Here is a 24,062-nt window from a genome sequence, read left to right as displayed (position 1 = left end):
CTGGCAAAGATCCTGCCAGGTAAGCCTGGGGCCTGAGTTCTGCTTATTGTTGGTATCCTGCAGTACAGCATGCAGCCTCACTGCCTTCATCACTTTTTCAGTCTATTATTAGTTCATTTCCTCCCATTGCCCTTTCTTCTTACCCACTTTGTGTATCCTCAGCACTGGATGACTATACTATATCCTTCTCATTTCTCCCCTTCTGCACTTAAGCTGAAGACTACTACAGAGTAGTAGTGATAGTAGTGCCCAACCTCACAGATGGTTGACACCATAAATTTATCACCTCCCAACTCAACTGGGCTCTTAACACTCATAAACAGTCCTATTATGTCTCCATACTAGCTTTTTTCAAACTTTCTTCTCTTTTAAAACCTGTGACTATCTTTTCTTTCACTCTTAGCAAATAGCCTCACATCTCACATCACACACACACACACACACACACACACAAAATAGAAGCCACCAGACAGAAATTATTTTAACTTACAGCCACCAAACCTACAAATTTATCTAATTTTTCATCTGCCCTTCTTTCATTCTTTTCTTTTACAATTTGAAGGCACATCTCTTCTGCCTAAAGCCAATCCCAGTGGATCCCATCTGGACTTAATCTTCCCAATCTCCCACTCTCTAGTTAATAATGTCCTCAACTCATATGCCTGTCATTCTATCACAGCTCCAATCACAGATGACTATAACTCTCAACCTTTTCCATGTCAATCCTAGGTGTATATAATTTCTCAGATGGGAGCCACTAAAAATTCATGGTACCCAACCTTTACCAGGACCTGTATGGTGTCTGGCAATTCTATTTCCATGGTCAGCCCTCCAAGTCTCCAAAGCAGTTTTGCAAATCCCCCATTCTTCTCAGCCTTCCCACACTTCCACCTCACCTTCACCCATAGCAAGTGACTTCACCTCCTTCCTCCCTGAAAATAGAAGACCCTAGGTAGCAATGTCCTCAACTCCTTGACAAAAACTACCTACAAACTCAAACATCCCCACATGTCCTCTCCTCACTTTTTCTCTCCTGTCACAATGAAAGAGGTGCCCTTTTTCTTGTTGACTAATCCTTTTTGCTGGTGCTCTGTCTCTTTCTCCTCTGCCTCCTTAGGAACCTTGATCTATCGCTTCCCTCTCTCCTTGTGTCTTCAGCCTCTCCTCTTTAAACATGCTAACGTCTCTTTCATCTAAAAAAATGTCCTCTCATCAGTCTCTAGCTACTGCCCTATCTCTATCTTCCCTATAACAGACAAACTGCTTGAGAGAAGTCTCCACACTTGCTATCTACTACCTTACTTCTGTTGATTCTTCAGCACACTGTAAACATCCCCACTACTTCTCAGAAACTTTTGTGAGATCACACATAACCCCAACCAAATCCAACCTCTTTGGGATTTTTTTCAGTGAACCTCCTCTTCAATCATTAGAATTAAACTTCTTTCCATTTCTACTGCCACCATCCTAGCCTAAACCAAAATCATTTTCTAAATTCACTTTTCCCCTCCTGTATTCTTTTCTTCATGGTAGTCAGAATAATATTTTTTTATGCAAACCTATCTTCATTACCCTTCTGCCAAAAACCCTGTAGTATATCCTTATTGTACTTAGGAACAAACCCAAACTTTTTATCATGGCTTCTAAAGTCCTCAATAATCTAGCTTCATTCTACCTCTTCAGCCTCATCTTTTGATACCGCTCCTCTCACTCTTTCATTCAGTAACATATTTATTTACTCACTTATAATTAAGTAATTTGTCCATCTGTTCATTCAAGAAATGTTTACTCAGCATCTACTGTGTACTTAGCCTTATACTAAGTACCAGAGACAGAAAGATACAGAAATATCTGATATCTTTTAGTTTTGTTGATTGTTTCCTTCCCTGTACATAAACTTTTTATTCTGATGAAGTCCCAATAGTTTATTTTTGCTTTTGTTTCCATTGCCTCAGGAAACATATCTAGTAAGAATCTACACCCAAGGTCAAAGAGGTTACTGCCTGTGTTCTCCTCTGGGATTTTTCCTCTCACATTTACGTCTTTAATCCATTTTGAATTTATTTTTGGGTATGGTGTAAGAAAGTGGTCTACTTTCATTGTTTTGCATGTTGCTGTCCAGTTTTCTCAACACCATTTCTTGAAGAGACTGTCTTTTTCCCATTGGATATTCTATCATGTTTTGTTGAAAATTAATTGACAAACAGAATCATATCTGGGTTTTCTATTTTGTTCCACTGATGTATGTGTCTGTTTTTGTGCCAGTACCATACTGTTTTGATCACTATAGCTTTGCAATATAACTTCGAAGTCCAGAATTGTGATACCTTCACCTTTTCTTTTCTTTTTTTAAAATGTGTTTATTCATTTTTGAGAGAAAGCATGAGCAGGGGAGGGACGGAGGGGGGGGACAGAGGATCTGGAATGGGCTCTGTGCTGACAGCAGTGAGCCTGATGTGGGGCTCAAACTCACAGACCATGAGATCATGACCTGAGCTGAAGTTGGACACAACCAACTGAGCCACCCAGGTGCCCCTGCTTTTCAGTTCAAGGTTGCTTTAGCTATTTGTGGTCTTTTGTGGTTCCATACAAATTTTAGAATTGTTTGTTCTAGCTCTGTGAAAAATGCTGGTGGTATTTTGATAAGGATTGCATTAAATGTGTAGATTGTTTTGGGTAGTATAGACATTTTAACAATATTTGTTCTTCGCATCCATGAGCATGGAATGTCTTTCCATTTCTTTGTGTCCTCTTCAATTTCTTTCATCAGTGTTCTAAACTTTTCAGAGTATAGGTCTTTTACCTCTTTGGTTAGGTTTATTCCTAGGTGTCTTATTGTTTCTGGTGCAATTATAAATAGGATTGATTCCTTAATTTCTCTTTCTGCTGCTTCATTATTGGTGTATACAAATGCAACAGATTTCTGTATGTTGATTTTGTATCTTGCAACTTTACTGAATTCATTTATCAGTTCTAAGCAGTTATTTGGCAGAGTCTTTCCAGTTTTCTATATAGAGTACTATGTCATCTGCAAAGAGTGAAAGTTTTACTTCTTCCTTACTGATTTGGATTCCTTTAACTTCTTTTTGTTGTCTGGTTGTTGTGACCTGGACTTCTAGTACTGTATTGAATAAGAGTGGTAAGAGTGTACATCCCTGTCTTGTTCCTGACCATACAGCAAAAGCTCTCAGTTTTTCCTCACTGAGGATGATATTGGCTGTGGTTTATTCATATGTGCCCTTTATTATGTTGAGATATGTTCCCTATAAATCTACTTTGTTCAGGGTTTCTATCATCAGTGGATGTTGTACTTTGTCAAATGCTTTTTCTGCATCTATTTAAATGATCATATGATCCTTATCCTTTCTTTTATTGATGTGGTGTATCACATTGATTGATTTGCAAATATCAAACCACCCTTGCAAACCAGGAATAAATCCCACTTGATCATAGCGAATTACTTTTTAAAAATATATTATTGGATTCAGTTTGCTGGTATTTTATTGAGAATCTTTGCATATATATTCATCAGGGATACTGGCCTGTATTTCTCTGTTTTAGTGGAGTCTTTATCTGGTTTTAGTATCATGGTAATGCTGGATGCATAGAATGAATTTGGAAGTTTTGCTTCCTTTTCTAGTTTTTGAAATAGTTTGAGAAGAATAAGTATTAGCTCTTCTGCTCTGCTCTGACATGCCATGAGCTTATGATTCAAACTAAAAATCTGCTAAGTATCTACCCTGTAACTATAAGCAGAGAGATGCTACCTGAAGGAGGTGGGATTTTATTTAGACCAGGAAGAATCTAGTATCAGTCCAAGTCGACAAGCATTCCCTAGGATAAACTCCTTTCCACGGCTTGATCTTATATATTTTGATTTTATATATTTAGACCCTGCCCTCAAGAAACTCTAGGGCTTCTTGGGAAATTAAAATTTCGCCCACCCCAAGATAGTCAGTGCCAAATCAGGGTTAGAATTGACTGAAGGGAAGGGCATAGGGGTCAAAATTTCAGGCAGGGTAGTTCTTTCAAGGGAGGAAGAGGTGTTAAAAAGACTTCCAGAGGAGAAGGAAGCAGAGCAGGATCTTCAAAGGGAGGGAGGGTTGGCTCTCTGCCCCTGTCAGGTCAGTCCTGAGGTTGAAGTAGAAATACCAGAACAGAAGTTTAAGAAATATGCCTCTGGTTCTTCAGGGTGCAAGATTTACTCAGATGCAGGCAATCATGCTTCAATGATCCAAGGTATCCGCAACAGTGGAGCAGCCAAGTTTGTCTTCAGGCACAATGACCCTGACCACCTGAAGAAACTTCTAAAAGAGTCCAACTCTAAGATACCTAAAATTGTGGCCTTTGAGACCGTTCACTCCATGGATGGTATGTACATCATAAAAACCATGATGACAATAATAGCTGACATGTATAGAATTTTTTATATGTCAAAAAAAATTATAGTATTTTACATGTATTAATTCACTTAATCTTCACAACAATTCTATGAGGTAGGTACTATTATTATTTCTACTTATTTATATGAGGAATCTGAGACACAAATAAGTAACTTGCCCAAGGTCATATAGCCAGTATAAGCTGAAGGATGGAGGCAGCTATTATACTGATCTTATAGGTTAAAAAACTGAAGTTCAGAGACAGCACTCAACTTGTCTTGGTTGGATCAGTAAATTGGTGCCAAAGTATTTGCACCTAGGATATATGATTCCAATTCCTTCACACAATACTCCATTAGAAATGATGTGCATATCAATCACCCAAGTGTCTGGTTTCTGCAATAAAAAATTTTATAAACCATTGGCTGAGAGTTTTTGCAAGGTCTAGTATGAAGCATTGGAATCAAAATTTGTTTGCAAGTGAGACAGACCTGGGCTCAAGCCTCACCTCTGGCACTTACTGGTTCTATGGTCTTGGGTAACTCTTAAACTCCCTGAGTCTCAGTTTTCCCCAACATAAAATATTTGGTTGCAAGAATTAGAGACAATGGAAGTCATCCCATTTATTATGATCTAAGTAGAAATAAATCATCTTTACCCTTCTTCCTCTGATCTTCCCCTAACTAAAACAATGCTCAAATTATTCTATTGCTACCTTTTTTAGCAGAAATCATGTGTTTTAGGCATCACCTTCTTGATTTATTAAAGAGAGATGCCCTCACTTCATTTCAATTTGTTGTTTTTCCAACTGAAACAAAGGAGAGTCCATAGTATTACCTGATTTAGCCAATATAAGTGCCATCAGCATAACGTAACTGTGATGCTGAAACAGCGGAACCAGACTATTCATGTTCAAATCCCAATATGACAACTTAATAGCTTGGGCAAATTTCTTAATTGCTCTGTGTCTGTTGCTTTATTTGTAAAATGGAGGTTATAATAGAGTAGCTGTGAGAATTTAGTTGATATATGTGAAGAACTTACTGTTGTGCCCACTGCAGTTCTACAACTAGCTGAAACTAGTCTAATTCATTGTCTTTAGTGGAAACCATCTTGGGATCATATAACTTCCTTACATTTGCAAGCGAATGGCTCCTTATTTTGTTGGCAGAAACTGCTTAAACTATCAATTCTAGGGCTAAATTTCTCCCATTGAAATGATGCTTGAGTCATCTTACTCTTTATCTCGAGTTCCACTTCCTGTGATTTTCTTCCCTCATATTGTCCCAAGAGTTGCTCACATTCTTTAATCCTGGTTTGGAGCCCCTGTTTTCACCTGAAGAACGTTCTTCTGTATTCCAACTGACTGCACCTCAGCATTTTCCAGATGGGGAAAGACAGAATGTATGAGTTCTTATATATGCAGAGTGGCCACAAAGTCTATATATGAGATTCATAGCCATTTGAAGACCTTATAAACAACTATAAGCATAGAAGATGTCTAGAATAACGTGGGAAAATGGTAAATCTGTATGAAGAATAGCGAGAAACATACAGATTACTTCTAATTCTCTTTCATTCAATAAACTGAGACTGTGCCTGTGGGAGGGTGCCCTCAGGTAACAGTATTGACATAGATGAGAGAAACGTAATCCCACAGAGGCACAGAAAAGACAAAGTGATAGAGGCACAAGGAAACTCAGAAAGAGACACAAACTTACAGAGAAAGAAAGTCTGAAGCAGAAAGAGGTAGACAGAAAGGGACACAAGAAGTGAGATGGTTAAGTTAGGGAGGAAGGGGAGGGAGGGAAGGAGAGAAAAAAAGAGAAAGAGAAAAACAAAAGCAGAGACAGAAAAATGGAGACATAGAAATAACAATGGAAATGGTTATGAAAAAAAGATAATGACAGAAATCCAGAAAGATAGAAACAAGGAGGACCAGTGAAGTATAAAGATATTGACAGGGATTCCAAAAGCACCTGCTTGAGTGAATGAATTGGATCTGAAATCAGGATGGCATTAATCTAGATCAAAAAGTTGCTTTTTTTTTTAAATTTGTTAAAACAAAGGCATCATATGGGCCAGTGCAACCCTAAGTGAAAATACACAGACTTGTAGGAGGGAAAAAAAAATTGAATGAGGCTGGAAAATGCCTTAAACAAGAGGACAGATACTGTCAGAAGTAAAAAGTAGAGAGGTAAGCTTTGATTGCAAACTAGGGATAATACACACACACGCAAACACACACACACACACACACACACGCACACACACACACACACACACGCACACACGCACACACACACACACACACACACATCCTTTAAGTGGGAATGAGGTGGAAGCATTCAACACATTTAAAGAGGTTTGAAATAGTCCGGAGTATACACACCCTCATCCTTTTCCAACCCAAAGTAGTTATGGGTCACAAACCCTGGGGAAGGGTTGTAATCTCCTACCTCTATTTTCTCAGGTGCCATCTGTCCCCTTGAGGAGTTGTGTGATGTGGCCCACCAGTACGGAGCTCTGACCTTCGTGGATGAGGTTCACGCTGTAGGACTATATGGGTCCCGGGGTGCTGGGATTGGGGAGCGTGATGGAGTTATGCACAAGATTGACATTGTCTCTGGAACTCTTGGTGAGTACCTTGGGCTGCCTTTATATATAATCCAGAAACAAGGCCCCTGTAAGGCCCTTTCCTTCCTCCTCCCCAAAGCTATAAAAGATATTTGGGTAGAATTCACAGCTTCAGGCTATGGAACTCCTGGATTCCCTCCTTCCACTCCCACCCTACTGCAGAGATGCTGAGAAAGTCTGGGAGGGTTTTTCTCAAAAAAAAAAAAAAAAAAAAAAAAAGCTGAGCTGGGCCAAATAGCTGGGTTCAAGTCAGTACATGAAGAGTTGTGATTCTAAATTCCTTCCCTACTCCAGCTCCAAATTTCATTTTAGTTCCACTTTTGGGCCTAACCAGCTAAAGGTCCCCACCCAGTTCCTGCCTATCTAGTCACTGCATATGGCAGACCTTGAAAGTCCTATCTCAAAGCAGCAGAATTATCAGTTATCTGTCTTGTCATGGACAAGAGAGATAAGCAGAGGCCTGAGAAAGGAGTCTGGAGCTCCAGCTTCTGGTGCACATCCTTGTGTTACCTGGATATGATCCTATTCCTCTAGAGACTAATGATAGTCTCTGTGCATATCCTTCTTCTCCTTGTCTCCAGGCAAGGCCTTTGGCTGTGTGGGGGGCTACATCGCCAGCACCAGTGACTTGGTGGACATGATACGCTCCTATGCTGCTGGCTTCATCTTCACCACCTCACTCCCTCCCATGGTGCTCTCTGGAGCTCTGGAATCTGTGCAGCTTCTCAAGGGAGAGGAGGGCCAAGCCCTGAGGCGAGCCCACCAGCGAAATGTCAAGCACATGCGCCAGCTACTAATGGACAGGGGACTTCCTGTCATCCCCTGCCCCAGCCACATCATCCCTATCCGGGTGAGAGCCCAACCCTGACCATTGCCCTACTTACTTATCTCTTCTGGGACCTTCCCACACCCAGCAAATCAACACCAGCTCTTCTCATCAACTCTTTGCTTTCCTACTCTCCTTATCTGGAACTTTGTTACCTTTTTGAAAAATTATCAGCCATTCTGGATTAACCACCTCTTTTTGCATTAGCTATAATCTCATGATTATTAGACTGTCCTGACCCTCACAATATTAGGTACCCATGACCTATAATTCAGTGTTTTTGAAATTATGGATCAAGACCATTAGTGGGTCACAAAATCAGTTTAGTAGGTTATGACTAGCATTAGAAATTTTTAAAAAACAGAATAGAAAATGTTGGAATACATCAAACATAGAGAAGGTATCATTTTGTGAGACATTTGTTTGAGGTTTGTATATGTGTATATGTGTATGTATAATACAGTCATGATGTGAAACATTTCTTAGTAAGAATTGAAGTAAAAAAAAAAAGTCAGAAAATAGAAAATAAAAAATCATGGGACAAGAAGCTGTTTTGGATACCCAACTATGTTTAAGAATTTACTGCCTTTAGAAATGAATTGCTATTTCTTTCTTAAATAACATCTATTTGTATATGTCAGTATGTCAGGGTGTGGTAAGGACACTTTTTATGTGACTGTTTTATGGATGAGAAATAGTCACTGCTCCTTGGACTAACCCAGTATTCCTTTTTGGGGATATTGGGAAATATTGGGGATACTGAGAAAGACTATTTTGATATATTTTTTTAAATTAACCCAATGAAAGCACCACAGAGGTAGTTTAGGGAGGGGGTATCTTCTTACCCAGAACCACCACAAATTAACATGCCATCTAGGTAAAACCAGTGTGCTTGCTCTGCAAACAGAATCAAGACAAGGTACCTAGCACCACCTCCATCCCAACCCCTTCAAATTAATTGCTGCCTCTGAGAAACTCCTTAATAGAAATTCTGGAGCTGCCACTATAAGCCCCTTATGGAAAAAAAACTGTCCAAAAATTCAGTGATGTTCATTGATGTGGCTCCCTCCACCTGCTTAATGGAACTAGTTATTAGATTAGCAGATACTGACAGGCTTTTCTCCTGACCCCAGGTGGGTGATGCAGCATTGAACAGCAAGGTCTGTGATCTCCTGCTCTCCAAGCATGGGATCTATGTGCAGGCCATCAACTACCCAACTGTCCCCCGAGGTGAAGAGCTGCTGCGCCTGGCACCCTCCCCCCACCACAGCCCTCAGATGATGGATGACTTTGTGGGTAAGTTCTCAATATGGGTGTCTATAGCAGTCTCTTTGCCTTCAGCCCCAAGATCTGAAGAAGTTGAGAGAATGAATGCCATTCAGTTTAAAAGTTTATTTCTAGAATATCTATTGTGTGCCAGACCCTCTACTATGGTAATAAATGGATGAGAAATAGACCCATAGGGCTCTAGTTTGGTTGAGCCATAGTGGACACAAACAATGACTTTAAGGGGTGATCAAATTTCAACAGAGTGCATCAGGGAGTTGTGGGAGCAGAAACGAGGGGCCTGACCCAACATGTGAGATTCAAGACAGGCTTCCTACTGAGGTAACACCTGAGCTGAGTCTTACAAGGTGAGTGGTATTGGACCAAGAAAAGAAAGAGTATGGAAGTGGTATTCCTAGCAAAGGGAAGAGCATGAAGAAAGGCAAGGTGAATAGTGGGAAGCAGCCTGAGATATATCAAGAACAATAAGCAGGTGTTACTGGAAAGTAGGGTAGTAGGAATGAAGTGGAAGAGTGTCAATCTATGAGGCTACAAAGACAACACAAGACAGAGAATGAGTTGAAAGACCTGTAGAACTACTGAGTAGGTTGAGTTGTATCCTGAATGATGCCAGTTTAGTCAATTCACCTAAAGTTTACTGAATTCTCATTGGGTGCAGTTTTTAGCATGGGGCCTGGCATAGAGCAGATGTGTATTCCAACTCTGTTGGGCAAAAGACATGTAGACAGGTGATGGTCTAGCAAAGGAGACAGACATAGACAGTACTGCTCCAGTATGATAAGCTCTAGCACTCCGGGAGCTGGAGGGAGAGTGATCATGTAGGGCTACGTAAAGTAGGAAGCATGAAGTTAGGAAGGCTTTGTGGGTGAGGAAGTCCTTGTGCTGCACCTTGAAGTACACGTGGTATAGTGTAAGGACATTCCAGAATAAGGCAATCCCATGATCAAGGACCTAGAGATAGGAAAACAGAGGACATACATTGGCAACAGTCATTCTGTATGTCTGGAGCATAGGCAGTATTAGAGTTCAAGAAAGACAAGATAGTTAGGTGCCATTCATTCATTTAAAAACACCAAATATGCTAGCCAACATCTATTAAGTACTTACATGTTCCAAACATTGCATGTATTAACTTATCTAATACTCATGGGATAGAGATGCTATTAGCATTTCCATTATATATATATAATATGAGCCATATATATATGGCTCAACCAAACTAGAGCCCTATGGGTCTATTTCTCATCCATTTATTACCATAGTAGAGGGTCTGGCACACAATAGATATTCTAGAAATAAACTTTTAAACTGAATGGCATTCATTCTCTCAACTTCTTCAGATATATATATATATATATATATATATGGAAATCAAAGCATAAAAATATATAGCAATGGGTCTAAGATCACACAGCTACTAGATTTGAACTGGGGAGTCTGTCTCTACTTCCATTGCCATAACCACTAGGTCTACTACCTCAGCTGATGATCCAGACTCCTGGATCTTTTGCTCAGTCCTCTAAATTGTTCTGGGCTTCAATTATAGAGTCCTCAGTACTCTCGGTTCTCTGAGTGTCCATTTACGCTGAGCTTTTGCAGGAAAGATATATGAGAAGCATCTACGATGACTCCACCAATCTTTCAATCCCACAGCCGACCCTTCCTGAAATCCTGCAACTGGTCTCTATAGCCTAATCTGTTTTTTCTATTGCCAGTTTTTGAGTATGTCAATGTGATTTCTTCCTAATTATTTTGCTTCTCTCTTGATCCCTAATTTCTTCCCTATAATGACCATCAGAGGGGTTTTTGTAAACATTTGACTACCTCTCTTGCTTAAACCTCTTCATGTTTCCTATTTGCCTAGACTAGAGAAGTGGTCTCCAATGTGAGGTATACAAGATGATCCATAGGATGAGCAGGGCTATTAGAATCTTGTGTTTACCTTTTATATATTAAAAATAGGAAATTAGGCATTACTGATATGGATCTTTAACATATAGACTGACGATACAAGTTTCAGTATATAAAAAATATACATAGATTGAAGGTATGTGCTAAAATGTTTGTATTGATAGAATGTACACTCCAAAATTTGGAGACCACTGGCATATAGAACAGTTGAAGCTCCTTGGCATGGCTTTCAATGCCTTCAACCTGGTGATCTCTATGTCCTCACTTTTTTTCCAAATGTCTTTTATTTCTCTAGTTACACTGAGTGACTTATAGTTACCTCATTTTGCTGTACTTTCTTACCTCTGGTGCTTTGCCAATTATGCTCCCTTTTAATAGGAATGCTTTCCTTCACTCTTCCCTCCGGCTTACTTCCTTTTACCTTCTAGACTTAAATCAGCTATCCTTTCATTCATTCTTTCAACAAATATTTATTGAGTATGGGAGTATGTACTGTTGCTATACACTGTTCTAGGTGCTGGGGATATAGCAGTAAACAAAAGGTGTAAAATAACTATCTTTCTGGAGATTATATTCTAGTGGAAGGAGATAGTCAAAAAACTTTAAAAAATAAGTAATGCATTATAGCATGGTAGTTTTAAGTGTTATGGAAAAAAAAAGCAGGATAAGGGGATAAGAAGTGCTTTTGGGGAGGAGTTAGTTTGGAGGGTTGTAGCATTAAAGTGTTAAGGGTAGAGATCATTGAGGTGACACTTGAACAAAGCTATGAAGTAAGTGAAGGAATTAGCTGGGTAGATATCAAAGGAAAGGTCATCCCAGGCAGATGGAACAACATAAGGCAGGGAAGACCCAACCACAGGAGTATTTCCTCTGTACTTGAGGAACAATAAAGAGATGAGTGTAGATGAAGTGGTATAAGCAAGAGGCAGACAGAAAAGTGGGTGAGGGGAAATGTGAGGCCAGACTGTGTAGGGTATTGTAGTCCAGTGGAAGGATTTTGGCTTTAACTCTGAAATAGACAGTCCTTTGAAGGATTTGAGCAGAGTGACATAGTTGACTCACATTTTAATAGAACTGGTCCAACTTCTATGTTGAGAATAGACTGAAAGGGAGACTGAGTGGAAGCAGAGAGATCCATTTGGGGGCTACTGTAATAATCCAGGTAAGAGAGGATAGTGACTAGGACCTGATGATGGCATTAAAGGTGATGAGAAGTATTTTAATTATTGAAGGTGAAGCCAGTGGTTACTTGCTGGCCAGTGGTTACTTGCTAATAAATTGGATGTGTGGTAAGAGAAAAAGAGAAAAATAAAGGATGGCTCTAAAATTTTTCAAATGAGCAACTGGAATTGCCATCAACTGCGAGATAGGTAAGGTTGAAATTAGACTTGATGGAAGGTAGGGAGATCATTAGCTCAGTTGTGTTCATGTGAAGTGAAAAATGTTTATCAGACATCCAGGTGGAAATACAGAAAGAAAATTGGATATACAAATCTAGAATTCAGAATGGTCTGGGCTGAGTTGAAATGTTCAGAATTAGCATATAAATGGTATTTAAAAGCCATGAGACTAGACAAGATCTCCCAGGGAGTAAGCATAAAAACAAAGCCAAGGATAGAGCCCTGGCACACACTTGAGGCACTTCCAACAACAGGGTCAGGTTCTCTCCTCTGGGTTCCCACCCACTCCAGGAACCCCCTCTTCCCCAGGCTCCCAGGTCACAATGATGACACTGTTTATTACTGTCAGTGTTATCTTATCAGGCTGAGTTTCCAAGCAGATGGATTCACTTCTTAGGCCACAGCATGTCCTGTACTTACAGAGTGGTCCAGACCAGACCAGTGCAGCTTTAAATTGTGTCAGATGCTTCCCAATCTTTTGTATATAACAGCACCCACACACAAATGGTAACATTCATAGCACACAATGGAGCAAACAGAAGAGGTTACTTCTGGCTCCAAGATATCGGAGAGGTTTGAGGGGATCATTATCTTGGCACATCTGTATTGTGACACAGGGATTAAGACCTAGTCTAACCAATTCTTTCCTTCCCCACCCCCTACCACCTTTAGAGAAGCTGCTGGTAGCCTGGACTGAGGTGGGGCTGCCTCTCCAGGATGTGTCTATGGCTGCCTGCAATTTCTGTCACCGGCCTGTGCACTTTGAGCTTATGAGTGAGTGGGAACGCTCCTACTTTGGAAACATGGGGCCCCAGTATGTCACCACCTATGCCTGAGAAGCCAGCTGCCTGAAAGCTCCACCCCATCTGCACTTCACTTTGGACTGAGCCTCCTCCTATCCTCTGCTTTATTGTGTGCCTCCAGCTGACTTCAGTCTAAAAATAAACAAATAACAAACTGCAGCATTTTTAGCCCTTTAATAGACAGAAAACTGCATATCTGACTCCTTCAGATGAGTGGCAGCGCCATGAGGAAAATTCAGGGACTGACTGACTCATTAATGGTAGACCTGGACACAATAGGCCCATGTAGCCCCTGAAGTCAGGAGATAGAATCAGTCCTAACTGAACTATCTGGAAGAGAGGAATAGTTCCCCAAAACTTTGGAGGTATTATCCAGCAGATAGAATGGATGTCCTCTTTCTTTTCCATAGTACCTTATAGAACAGGACTTACCAGCTCTATTTTCCAAGGTGGGAAAGAGACTTGGCTATAGCAAGCAACTTTTTCAAGGCAATGCTCCCAATCTTTCCAGGCCATAGCACACAGAAAACATTTGCATGGGACTCCTGGGTGAACTAATGACACCACTTGCTTAGGAGGCAATCTCTCCTGACATTTGTGCCCTGCTTGGAAACTCTAAGGCCATTTCTTTCCACCCTATAATACATTTGTGGCAACTGTGGAACACACCAGTTGGGAAGTGCCAGTTTAAGGCTACACAATCCACCTGAGCTTTCTAACACACCACACCCACCTCCCTTGCTGATCCAACCTCAGCAGTGCAAGGAACCCCTACAACTCAACAGAGCACCATTATAGTGAATACCACTCTTCCTTCCTCCCCTCTCTCTAGGAGTTGTATCATCAGGCTACAGGCCGCTGGGAAATCCAGTGTTGAGATAATGTCTCTAACTCAACTTCATGGAGCATATCCAAATTGTGTACATGACATGGTATGCTAAAATAAAAACAGACTTTATTTAGGAACAGATATATTTGTCAGCAAGGAATAAAGGGGTTTAAAACCAACTTTCTGCGGCAATTGGTTCCTGTGTACTTCTGACAGGAAGGTGGGAAGCACAGTGGGGAATTGGGTCACAGCAACAGGGCACAAACAAGTAGCTCACCAATGAGGAGGAGCTAGGCAGGAAGAAGAAAGAGTAAGAGAGGACTTAAAGAAGGAAGAGGAAGAGAAAGAGGAAAGGGAAGGGTCCTTGAGGAAAGTGGAAGAAGAGGAGAAGGACTTGGGGGAGGAAGAGGTAGCCTAGGAGGGGGCTAGCCTGAGTATATACAGGGTTAACCATGATAGATATCCCTAGGCCTGAGTTGATTCAGCTGGGCCTGCTCCAAAGAAAGAAGTTGCAGCGGGAGGAAGGGTCAGTGGGAGGACCCTGGGGCCTGGCACAGATATAGAAGTGGCGGCCCAGGTTGGGTCCTGGCTTCTTCACAGTTCGCCTCACACATGGCTCCCTGTGGCCCCTACAGAGGGGCATGGACAAGGGCCCCCCTAGCACAGACTTCCAAAAAGAGGTCCGTATCTCCTTCTCATCCTTGGCCTCTGAAGCACTGGCCTGCCCCTCTACCACTTTGGTCATCACCTCCTTTTCTGACGTCTTTGGGGTCATGAGGGCACCCACACTAGGAAGTTCCAAGTTAGGAGAAGCTTGGGGATGGCTGGAAGATGGATGGAAGTAGCTTGTCAGGTTTTTTTGGCCTCTGCTGGAGCCAGCTTGACTTGGCCGAGGCCTGGTTGAGCGCACACGGGCTTTGTTTTGGTGCATCTGTACCTGGGTTTTATTGTTGAGTTTCAGTGCTGAATGCCTGAACACAGGATCTTTGAGACGAACTAGGAAGCGATGGATCTTGAGCTGGGTGCCTGCAAACTCAGGGAGGAAGCGGGTACACAGAGGTGGGCACTCTTTTGCTGGCACAGAGGACACACTCAAGACTGCACCCACAGGGCAATGGTCAGAACCCATCACCTCAGGCAGTAGGAAGGAGTCCTGGAAAGTGTCTATTACCAGGGTCCGGTCCCCCAGCACATAGTCAAGCCGGGAGCCATAATTCAAATGCCGGGCACCACTGACTGCTGACCAGCAGGTGAATGCCCCCTCCTGCTTTGGCTGGAAGCAGCGGTAGCTATCAATGAAGGGCCCCACATGAGACCCAGTCTGGCATCCCAGGCTACTGAGCAAGCCGTCCATCCACTTGCGCCCTGGGTCCTCTTCAAAGCATTCCTGGCAAAGGGGAAAGAGGAAGACAGGCAAAACTAGATGCCTAGACCTGGAAGAGACTTAAAACCAACTGCTTCATTTTTCAGATGAGAAAACTTGATTGTTCCAAAGAAGACTAATACTCAGGGTCACACAGTCCAGAACTGGCAGAGCTGGGATTCAATTCCCATCCTTACTTATTTAAAAGCCCATGTTTGTTTTTCCTTCTGTATCAGGCTACATTTGCCTTGCATTGATCCATAAATGCCAAATCTGAAAGCTTGTTGTTTGCTTAATCAAAGCAATTCTCAAACTGCTCCCAAAAGGATGGAAAGCAGAAAGCTAAAAATGGTTACCTCTAGGAAGTAGGACTGGGATTAGGAGTTAAGAAGACTGTTACCCTTTTCATTTAAACCCTCTGGAACTATTTGCCTTATCTTGTGTGTGTCAGAAGCCTCACAGACCATCTTCCCTCTACCCCACCAACTCCTCAGCTGAAGAGCTCCACAAATCTATGCCTAAGTACTTCCTTTGGCTCTGATCCCCAACTCATCCATCCATCCAATCCCCCTGCCCACCCACTCATTCAATGAAAAACATTCAAAGAACACAGATTATTTCCAGGCATGATGCTAGGGACAAAGTAGAAACCTGAACTCATCCTGAAAAGTGATCTAGAGCTGGGAAGTGAAGGCTGAGCAAGAGCAAGCCAGGCAGAGGGTGTTATAAATTGAGAGGGCAGCCTCTGTAATGGGCCTGTGGAGAGAGGGAGCAGTGTACCCAAAAGACTTGAGGGGAGACCAGACTGGGGACCAGCAGACCAGTAGGATAACTATCATAGTCCATGCAAGCAAGAGAGGATAATCACTCAGACTAGAGTAGGGCCTGAGGAGACAAAGAGAAATGAAATTAAGAGATGGTTTGAAACTAAAGTCAATAGTACTCACTGATCAACTGAATGTGGGATGGGGGGGATAGAAAAGAACAATACTAACACAACTCCCAGACTTCTGGTTGGAGTAGCCAAGGGAATAATGGTGCCATTTAGGGAGATGAAGAGCCGGGGCACCTGGCTGGCTCATTCAGTAGAACATATGACTCTTGCTCTCAGGGTCTTGAGTTCAAGCCCCATGTTGGGCATGGAGCTTATTAAAAAAAAAAAAAAAAAAAGACTAAAAGAGCCAGTCTTTTAGGAAGTGGACATATTCTGCTATTTTGGAAAGTTTGTGCTTGTCATGTGACCTGGTACTATTAATTCTCTTTACCCAGAAGGAAGAAGAGGTGCACTTTTGAGATCTACAACAGTTCTGAACTAAGAAGAAAAGGTATAAAGTTATATAAACTATCTCAGGAAGCAGAAAGAACAGACTGAGTAAATGCCTGATGAGGAATAAGGTAGGGAGGGACTGAAGGCTTTGTAATGTACACTCTCTTCCCCACCACACACAACCACCACCATTCGTTCATTATCTCATTTCTGTTCATTTTCCCAGCTAGAAGCCACATCTATGTTTATGTGGCTCTTCTGCAAACTAATCAAGGAATCTTCCTACAGCCCCTTCTTTGAGCCATACCCAATACTGAGTTGGACTATGCCAGCATAAGTTACTGATCACTCCCCTTATAAGGCAAATTGGGAACTGGCTTATAGATTCTAGTCAAGCTTGACTGTACAATAAAATCAGCCTAGGACCTTTTAAAACATACTGCTGCTCTGGCCCCACGCCCAAAAGATTCTGATTTAATCGGTCTGGGTGGCACCAAGATATTGATACTCTTGTAAAAGTTCCTCATTCTAATGTGCTATCGGGGTGAGAACCATCAGCCTAGAGGCACTCAGAGATGAGACGTTCATACAAGAAAAAAAGACAGAATGGTACAGTGAGAAAGGCCAAAATGAGAATAACTTTTGCAATGGACTGAGAGGAGACCATCTGTCTACGGTGGATGGAGTGTGTAGGAGTACTGAGGATGGAAATGGAGACTGGGCACAGACCAGAAAAAGTCTTCAATGCCAGGCCTAGATGTTTTCTCTGCATTGCACAAGTAACAGGGAGGTATTGAAGGTTCATGAGCAAGAAACCAGGTACGGTATTAGAGAAATGATCAAAGCAATGTGGAGTTCAAGGACCTTGAAATCTGGCCCCCAAAGGACTCTCCAGCCCCATCTCTGGCCACTCACCTCCCTTTCCATGTCACTGCCTAACAAGAATGGGACTTGCAGTTCACCATGCACACCAGGCAAATTCTCACCTTGCAGCCTTTGTTCATGCTAGAATGCTTTGCTTTCTCCACCCCAAAGCTCTGTTCTACTTATCTTTTAAAATCCAACCATTTCCAGGTGCCTCCCTAATGTCTATGTTGGCTCAGGAATCCCATTTCTCCAGGCACGCCTAGACTCCTGGCCTGCCATCTCTGCTTCAGCCTGAAGATACCTTTCTGTAATTGGCTGGTCATATGTCCATAGCCCATCACCATGCTGAGCCCTCTGAGGGTCCAAGAGCCAGTATTGACTGGTAACTGAGTCCCCCGCACATGGCTCAGGACCAAGCCAAGGGCAAGATCAGTAATGTCTTCTGAATGAATAATCCTCAGTGCTTTGAGAATAGTATTTCAAACTAAGCTCTGCTTTTCCATGAAGGAAGCTATCCTTGGCCCCAAAATCCAGCATTGGTTGGTTGGCTAAACAGAAACCCAATCAGAAAAAAAAAAAAAAAAAGAAATAAGGCAGGGGCCTAGAAGAGCCTTACCAGGTTGACTGCATCCCAGTGGTCAATGGGGCGGTGGGCTGTATTCAGGTCACCCAGAATGATCACATGGCTGAAAAACATGATATGGGATTATCAACTAGACATTCAAGAAAGGGAAGCAATAGTTCTGGCCCATGTACTTTCCCCTGGGCCCAAGATTGGCCACTTCCCACCTTGATGCCAAGGTGGGAACCCACAGCAATGCATAGCAGCCTACCTCTCCAATCTTACCACAAGATTACCACGTTTTATGTCTGACCAACCCAATTCTGATCTCCAAAGATGACATCATTCCCTATTTGACATGATTGTCTCACTGATCTCTACCTAAGGCATCTTTCTGGTCCTTCAAAGTTGAGCTCAGGTACTACTTCTTTTAGGAAGCATCCCTTGATTACTCTAACCCACCCTCACTTTCCTGTCCTTCCCTGGGACAAGACTTTTCATTTGCTTCCAGGCACTTTTTCTTTGTCTCATTCCATCCTTAAAACTATTCTGTGAGGTAGGAATTCATACATTCACTTAACAAAAGAGAAAATAAAACCAGAACTAGACTTGGGGCTCATAGTGAGTAAAAGGAACCAGAATAGGTGCTCAGAGATATTTGAGAATAAAACCCATATTTGTATCACTTTTTCTGGTCCTTACAGCTCATACAGAGCAGGGCCCATTCAGGTAGGCATGCTGGTGTCTCCATCTAGGCTTTAAAGGACCTCAAAAGACAAAGACCCCATATTCCTTCCAATAAAGCTTGACACCTAAATAGGCTGTGTACCTAGAACAAGCTCAAGTACTTCCCAGGTTTACAATACCTGCCAGCTGCCAGGAGGGCTTCTGCTCGGATCTTCAGCAAGCTATAGAAGCGCATCTTAAATGCCAGCCGCTCAGGTTTCCCAGGGTCCGCGTGGGGGCAGTACACATTGATTAGGGTCAAGATCTTCTCTTTCCCTTCCCATGTGCTGGGGAGAAGAGACCCCCCCCCAACCAAAAAGGTCATTTCCAAGCTTTCCCTCCCCATACCATGTGGATTCCATTTAATAGCTGTCTGTGGGATGGATGTGAAGAAGGCAACAGAAAGACATGAATGAGCTGGCATGCACAGGACATGGGGACTGACTACAGATAAGGCAAAAGAGAGGGGCATCTAGAATGACCCCCAGGTAAACCACATGATGGTGCTGCCATTCACAACAAGACACCCAGAAAGAGAGCAACCTGGGGGTGATGAGTTGCCAAATTGCTTTTGAGGTGCCTGGGTAATAAGAGAGCTGGACCTCCTGCAGTTCCCCACTGTAGAGATGGGGAACTCAAAGCTCAGAAGGGAATATGATTGGCCCAATGTCACACAGGAATAGCCCAGATAGAACTAGAGTCCAATAAAGGTAAATTTGGGAAGTTTTCCATGATGAGTACATGTTTTTTAAGGCAAGACTCAGAATGACCATACTCAGAGTAGAAGCCAGTGACAGGGGGATGTGAACTATTACCGGATTTTGTGCTGTGTGAGAAGGGCCCGGCCCTCACTATCCAGAGCCCGAAGCTCCTCCTGGGTGAATTCATCCATGTTTCCATAGCAACCCACGTCCCCCTTCTGAGTGGCAAGTAGGCCACTGAGGCCTTCTTCAGCAGCCACAGGGGTAGCGCTGTCCTTACAGAAGGTGGCTACACCTGGAGACAGACAGGGTACTCTGAGCAGACCTAGAAGCCAGCAGCCTATTGCACAGCTTGTTGTCCCCACATAGGTCACCTTAGACATCTTCATCAAGTGTGGCTGTAATGACAACCCTCCCAACTCAAGGGCCATGGATGGCTCCAAGAGCCCAAGGCAACTCTACTCAAACCATGGAGTCTGAGTTCCTTCATCTAAAAAAGCCACAGAATTAATAACAGTTAATATTCTAAGTGTTTTACATGGACACATGGTAAATACCCAAAAAGTGTTAGCTATTATTATCACATGGACTAATTTGTTAATCCTTGTATAGGCATACCCCAATAGATTGCGAGTTTAGTTCCAGACCACAATAAAGCAAATATTGTAATAAAGCGAGTCAAATGAAATTTATGGTTTCCCAGTGCAGATAAAAGTTACGTTGTTACTATGCTGTAGTCTATTAAATGTATAACATTTTGTCTAAAAAAATCAACGTATATGCCTTACGTAAAAATACTTTATTGCTAAAAAGTGCTAACCTGTTAACCTGAGCTTTTACCAACCTGCAAGCAGTGATCACAGATTACCATAACAAATGTAATAAAAATGTTTGAAATATTGTAGGAATTACCAAAAACTAACAAAGAGACATGAGGTGAGCAAGTGTTGCTGGAAAAATGGTGCCAAGGGACTTGCAACACAGGATTGCCATAAAACCTTCAACTTACAAAAAATGCAGTATCTGGGGCACCTGGTGGCTCAGTTGGTTAAGTGTCTGACTCTTGATTTTGGCTCTGGTCATGATCTCATGGTTTCTGAGATCGAGGCCCTCCCATGTTGGGCTCTGTGCTGTCAGCATGGAGCCTACTGTGATTCTCTCTCTCACTCTCTCTCTGCCTCTCCCCTGCTCACATACACTCTGTCTCAAAATACATAAACATTAAAATAAATAAATAAATAACACAATACCTGCAAAACACAAGGTGAAGTACTTTATATATATATGTATATTTATATATAGATATATAAATTCATGTTATATATTTATTTATATAGAAATTTATATATTAGTATTATATATACATATAATATATATATACATATATACATATAATATACATGCATACTATATATACATACAAAACAAAGTATGCCTATACTAGCTCTAGGAGGTAGGCATTATCTCCCATTTTTCAGCTGGAAACATGAAGCATGTAGAGGTTGAGTAACTTGCCAGAGGGTACACAGCTAGGAAGTGAAACAGGATTCAAACCCAGGCAGTCTGGCTCTAGAGCTCATACAATTTACTACCACATGATTGCTTCCAAAGTCCAATAGAATAATTTTATACATAAAAACTATCCTTCACATAATCTTATGTGACTTTAGCTCTGCGGATTAACAGCCTGGGGACCTTCAACATTGAACAGAATTAGGGGATGCAAAAGACGCAGGCCAGAGCCACTGCCCTCACCATGACCCATGGTAACCAGCTAGCTCACCAGCCAGAATATGAAAAAGCAGAGTGAATAGGTTTAAGGGAAAGTCCAAAGAATGAGAGTGACAGGCTTCTGCTGCTACCCGCATGCAGAGGGACTCTGAGATCATTCAGCAGAAGCAGAAAAAGGCTAAGGAGAAGAAGGAGGAATCCATGTATCTTTGTGTCCAATCCTCTTGCCCTTCCCTGTGTGCCTGGAGCCAGCCCCACCAAAGTTTGCTTTTTCTCACAGGTTCCAGCACAGATGGCATTCCCTTTGCCCTGAGTTTGCAGCATGTCCCTTTTGTACTTCCTTCCCCTCAGGTAGCCTCTTTTTCCCCTGGATCATCCTGGGGGTGAGGGGGTTACACCTTCCCAGTATTTTTATTCCTGTGGGGCTCACCCCAAAGTATTAAAAGTAGCTTTGTAATTTCAAAAAAAACTTAAGAAAAACCCGAGTTTCTTACGACCTTCTCATCAAATATTGGAAAACTCCCCCGGAACTGCCTCCATCACTCATTTTAAGTCCCCAGAAAGCCCCATTTACCAGAATAGCCACTGCGGCTGCGGCTGAAGCTGAAATAGGAGTTATAGCCCTCAGTGATAGCCAGGGGCTCTGTCAGCACATCCCCTGCAAAAACAAACAAACAAATAAACAAACAAAGGAAAAAAACCCTAAAGTAAAGCCCCAGATACACAAAGGTCTGTAATTAACAGTTGTAGGCTAATTCCTTGTACACATCAGAGCCAGAGTTGGGAGGAAATATCTATGATTAGAGGAGAAGCTAGAAAGGTAGGGACTAGAGAAGAAATTGATATAAGGAGGGGGAGGCTATGGAATGTGAGGAAGGGAATTAGGTGAGAGGAAGCTAATGATTAGGTTAATGGAGGGAGCTGGAGGTGGGGAATGGGAATATGGGAGACGGAACTGGGAATCTGAGCTAGGAATAGGAGGTATGAGAAGGAGGCAATTAGAGGATCTGAATTGGGGATGGAGGGAAATGTAGTTAGAGGGTCTTAGAGGGGGTGCATGGGAGAGGGAAGGAATGGGGGGTGTTGAGCTAGGGTGTGTGAGAGAGGTAACTTAGGGGATCTAATCTTGGGGTGGGACATGTGATAAAAATGATATAAGGTTCTGAGTCTGGGAAGGAGAGATGGGGGTAGAGAAATAGGGGACGTGAGGGGAGAGCTGAGGATCTGAGAAGGAGAGGTAAAAAGGAAGGAATTAGATAATCTGAACTGAGGGCAAAGGTGGGGTGGAAATTAAAGGATCTAAGCTGGGAGCAAGGAAGGGGAGTTGGGGGTTCTAATTTGAGAGTTGGAGCTGGACAGGGTGTGGAAATTGTAAATTTGGAGTACTGATCTGGGACAGGATAATGAGTGGAAATTAGGGGATCTGAGCGAGGATGAAGGCTACAAGGGTGAGGGAATTAAGGTTCTGCGGAGGACAGGAGATGAAGTGGGAATTAAGACATAAAGCTGGCGTGAGAGATAGGAGTTTAAGGGGGAGGGGATCAGGATTCTGAACCGTGTCTAAGAGGACTCTACGGATAGAGAAATAGGAAAATAAAATGATAATAAGTAGGGGGCAAAAGTTAGTAGAAAAGGTAAAGTATGGTATGGGTCCTGGACTTCTGAGCGCTCACTGGTCACTTTCGTCTCCTGAAAACACACGATGTCGGCGTCCAGCTTGTCCAAAATGCGCCCCACGACCATGGCGGCATAGTTGCTGGGCTCCTCGCATAGCATCCCTTGCAGAGGGCTCCGGATCCCATTGACGTTCCAGCTCACCACGCGCAACATCTTGACTGCAACGCCTCACAGTGCGCGCCCAACCTAGGGGCCACAGGTCGGCTGGACAACCTCAACCTGGCCAAGTTCTGCCTTCCGCGCGTAATGGCGCCTGCGTTCTCCTGCGCGCCACAACAGCGTCGTTGAAGGTGGGGCGGGGCTTCGGGTTCCTCAGTTCTTATTGGCGGGAGGAGCGGAAGCTGAAGGGTGTGGTGCAAATCCCTGGGTGGAATGAATGGCAAGAGAAAGCTCAGCAGTTAGGCTCATGCTACTCCGTCGTTCACTGGCGTCAGACTTCCTTTCCTTGCTGCTCAAAAGCCCCCTGGGTGCCGCCAATTACTTACAAACGAGATTTCACCACTTTTTAAGCAGCGGAACCTTGAACGGAACCGCGCTGCGACTGAAGCCCCCTCCCTAGTGCGACTGCCCCCTAAGGGCGCTGCTGGCTGTGTCACTGACGTCCTGGCAGTAATGGCTGTAACTGTGCTTGGGTAGGAGAGGGGAGGCGGGAAGGACACTGCGCGGCTAGAGGGAACAGGAAGAAGTACATTAGTGGAATAAGATTTAGGATTAGGCCCCTAGCTTTAAAGGGCAAGGAGAGAGGAAGGGAGGAAGCTGTCTCAAACCCACCTTATAGCCATTATGTGTCTCATAATGCCTTATGACATTCCTAAGGACATGGCCCAACACATACTTTTTCTAGGCTCCATTTCTCAGATTAGTAAAATCGAGGGCCAGAGAATTTAAGTGGGCCACCCAATCTCCAGAGCAGCACTGTTTCCCAGTGTAGCCCATAGCTCTTCCATATACATTATTTGTTTCATTCGCTGGGCAACCCTGTAAGGGGTATTAAGGCTAAGTATGAGAGAATGAGTGAATTCATCTGTCTCACAGAAATGGTAAAGCCAGGATTCAAATACTACCTTAATCACCTCAAGGAATACTTTCCTGA

The 24,062-nt window shown here is 42.8% G+C and overlaps 2 protein-coding genes across 2 annotated transcripts in view; one reads left to right on the top strand and one right to left on the bottom strand.

Moving 5' to 3' along the window:
• Positions 1 to 13,399, top strand: part of ALAS2 (5'-aminolevulinate synthase 2) — a 26,701-nt gene extending 13,302 nt beyond the window's left edge. The window contains exons 7-11 of the mRNA XM_049644629.1: positions 4,192 to 4,371; positions 6,856 to 7,020; positions 7,601 to 7,869; positions 8,979 to 9,141; positions 13,116 to 13,399. Coding sequence (XP_049500586.1) covers positions 4,192 to 4,371; positions 6,856 to 7,020; positions 7,601 to 7,869; positions 8,979 to 9,141; positions 13,116 to 13,279 — 941 coding nt within the window. The 3' untranslated portion in view covers positions 13,280 to 13,399. The remainder of the gene's footprint in view (positions 1 to 4,191; positions 4,372 to 6,855; positions 7,021 to 7,600; positions 7,870 to 8,978; positions 9,142 to 13,115) is intronic.
• Positions 13,400 to 14,181: 782 nt separating this feature from the next.
• On the bottom strand, positions 14,182 to 23,326 carry APEX2 (apurinic/apyrimidinic endodeoxyribonuclease 2). The gene is made up of 6 exons (XM_049644643.1): positions 22,966 to 23,326; positions 21,867 to 21,950; positions 19,676 to 19,856; positions 19,001 to 19,147; positions 18,189 to 18,258; positions 14,182 to 15,462 (listed from the first exon to the last, which is right to left on the bottom strand). The coding sequence occupies exons 1-6, from the start codon at positions 23,120 to 23,122 to the stop codon at positions 14,557 to 14,559; spliced, it is 1,545 nt and encodes a 514-aa protein (XP_049500600.1). The 5' UTR covers positions 23,123 to 23,326; the 3' UTR covers positions 14,182 to 14,556.
• Between the last annotated feature and the right edge of the window lie 736 nt (positions 23,327 to 24,062).

Source organism: Panthera uncia, chromosome X (genome assembly GCF_023721935.1).
Source record: "Panthera uncia isolate 11264 chromosome X, Puncia_PCG_1.0, whole genome shotgun sequence".
NCBI classification, from domain to species: Eukaryota; Metazoa; Chordata; class Mammalia; order Carnivora; family Felidae; genus Panthera; species Panthera uncia.
The sequence above is the reverse complement of the archived record's forward strand: the minus strand, read 5'-3'. Positions and strand labels throughout refer to the sequence as shown.

Bases quoted from the DNA above. Each gene is read 5' to 3' on its own strand.
- APEX2 (XM_049644643.1), bottom strand. From the start codon at position 23,122: ATGTTGCGCGTGGTGAGCTGGAACGTCAATGGGATCCGGAGCCCTCTG. The intron at 19,857-21,866 runs GTAAATGGGGCT...GTCTGTCTCCAG, and splicing joins CAGCCGCAGTGGCTATTCTG to GTGTAGCCACCTTCTGTAAG. The intron at 18,259-19,000 runs GTATTGTAAACC...CATGTTTTTCAG, and splicing joins GCCCTCCTGGCAGCTGGCAG to CCATGTGATCATTCTGGGTG.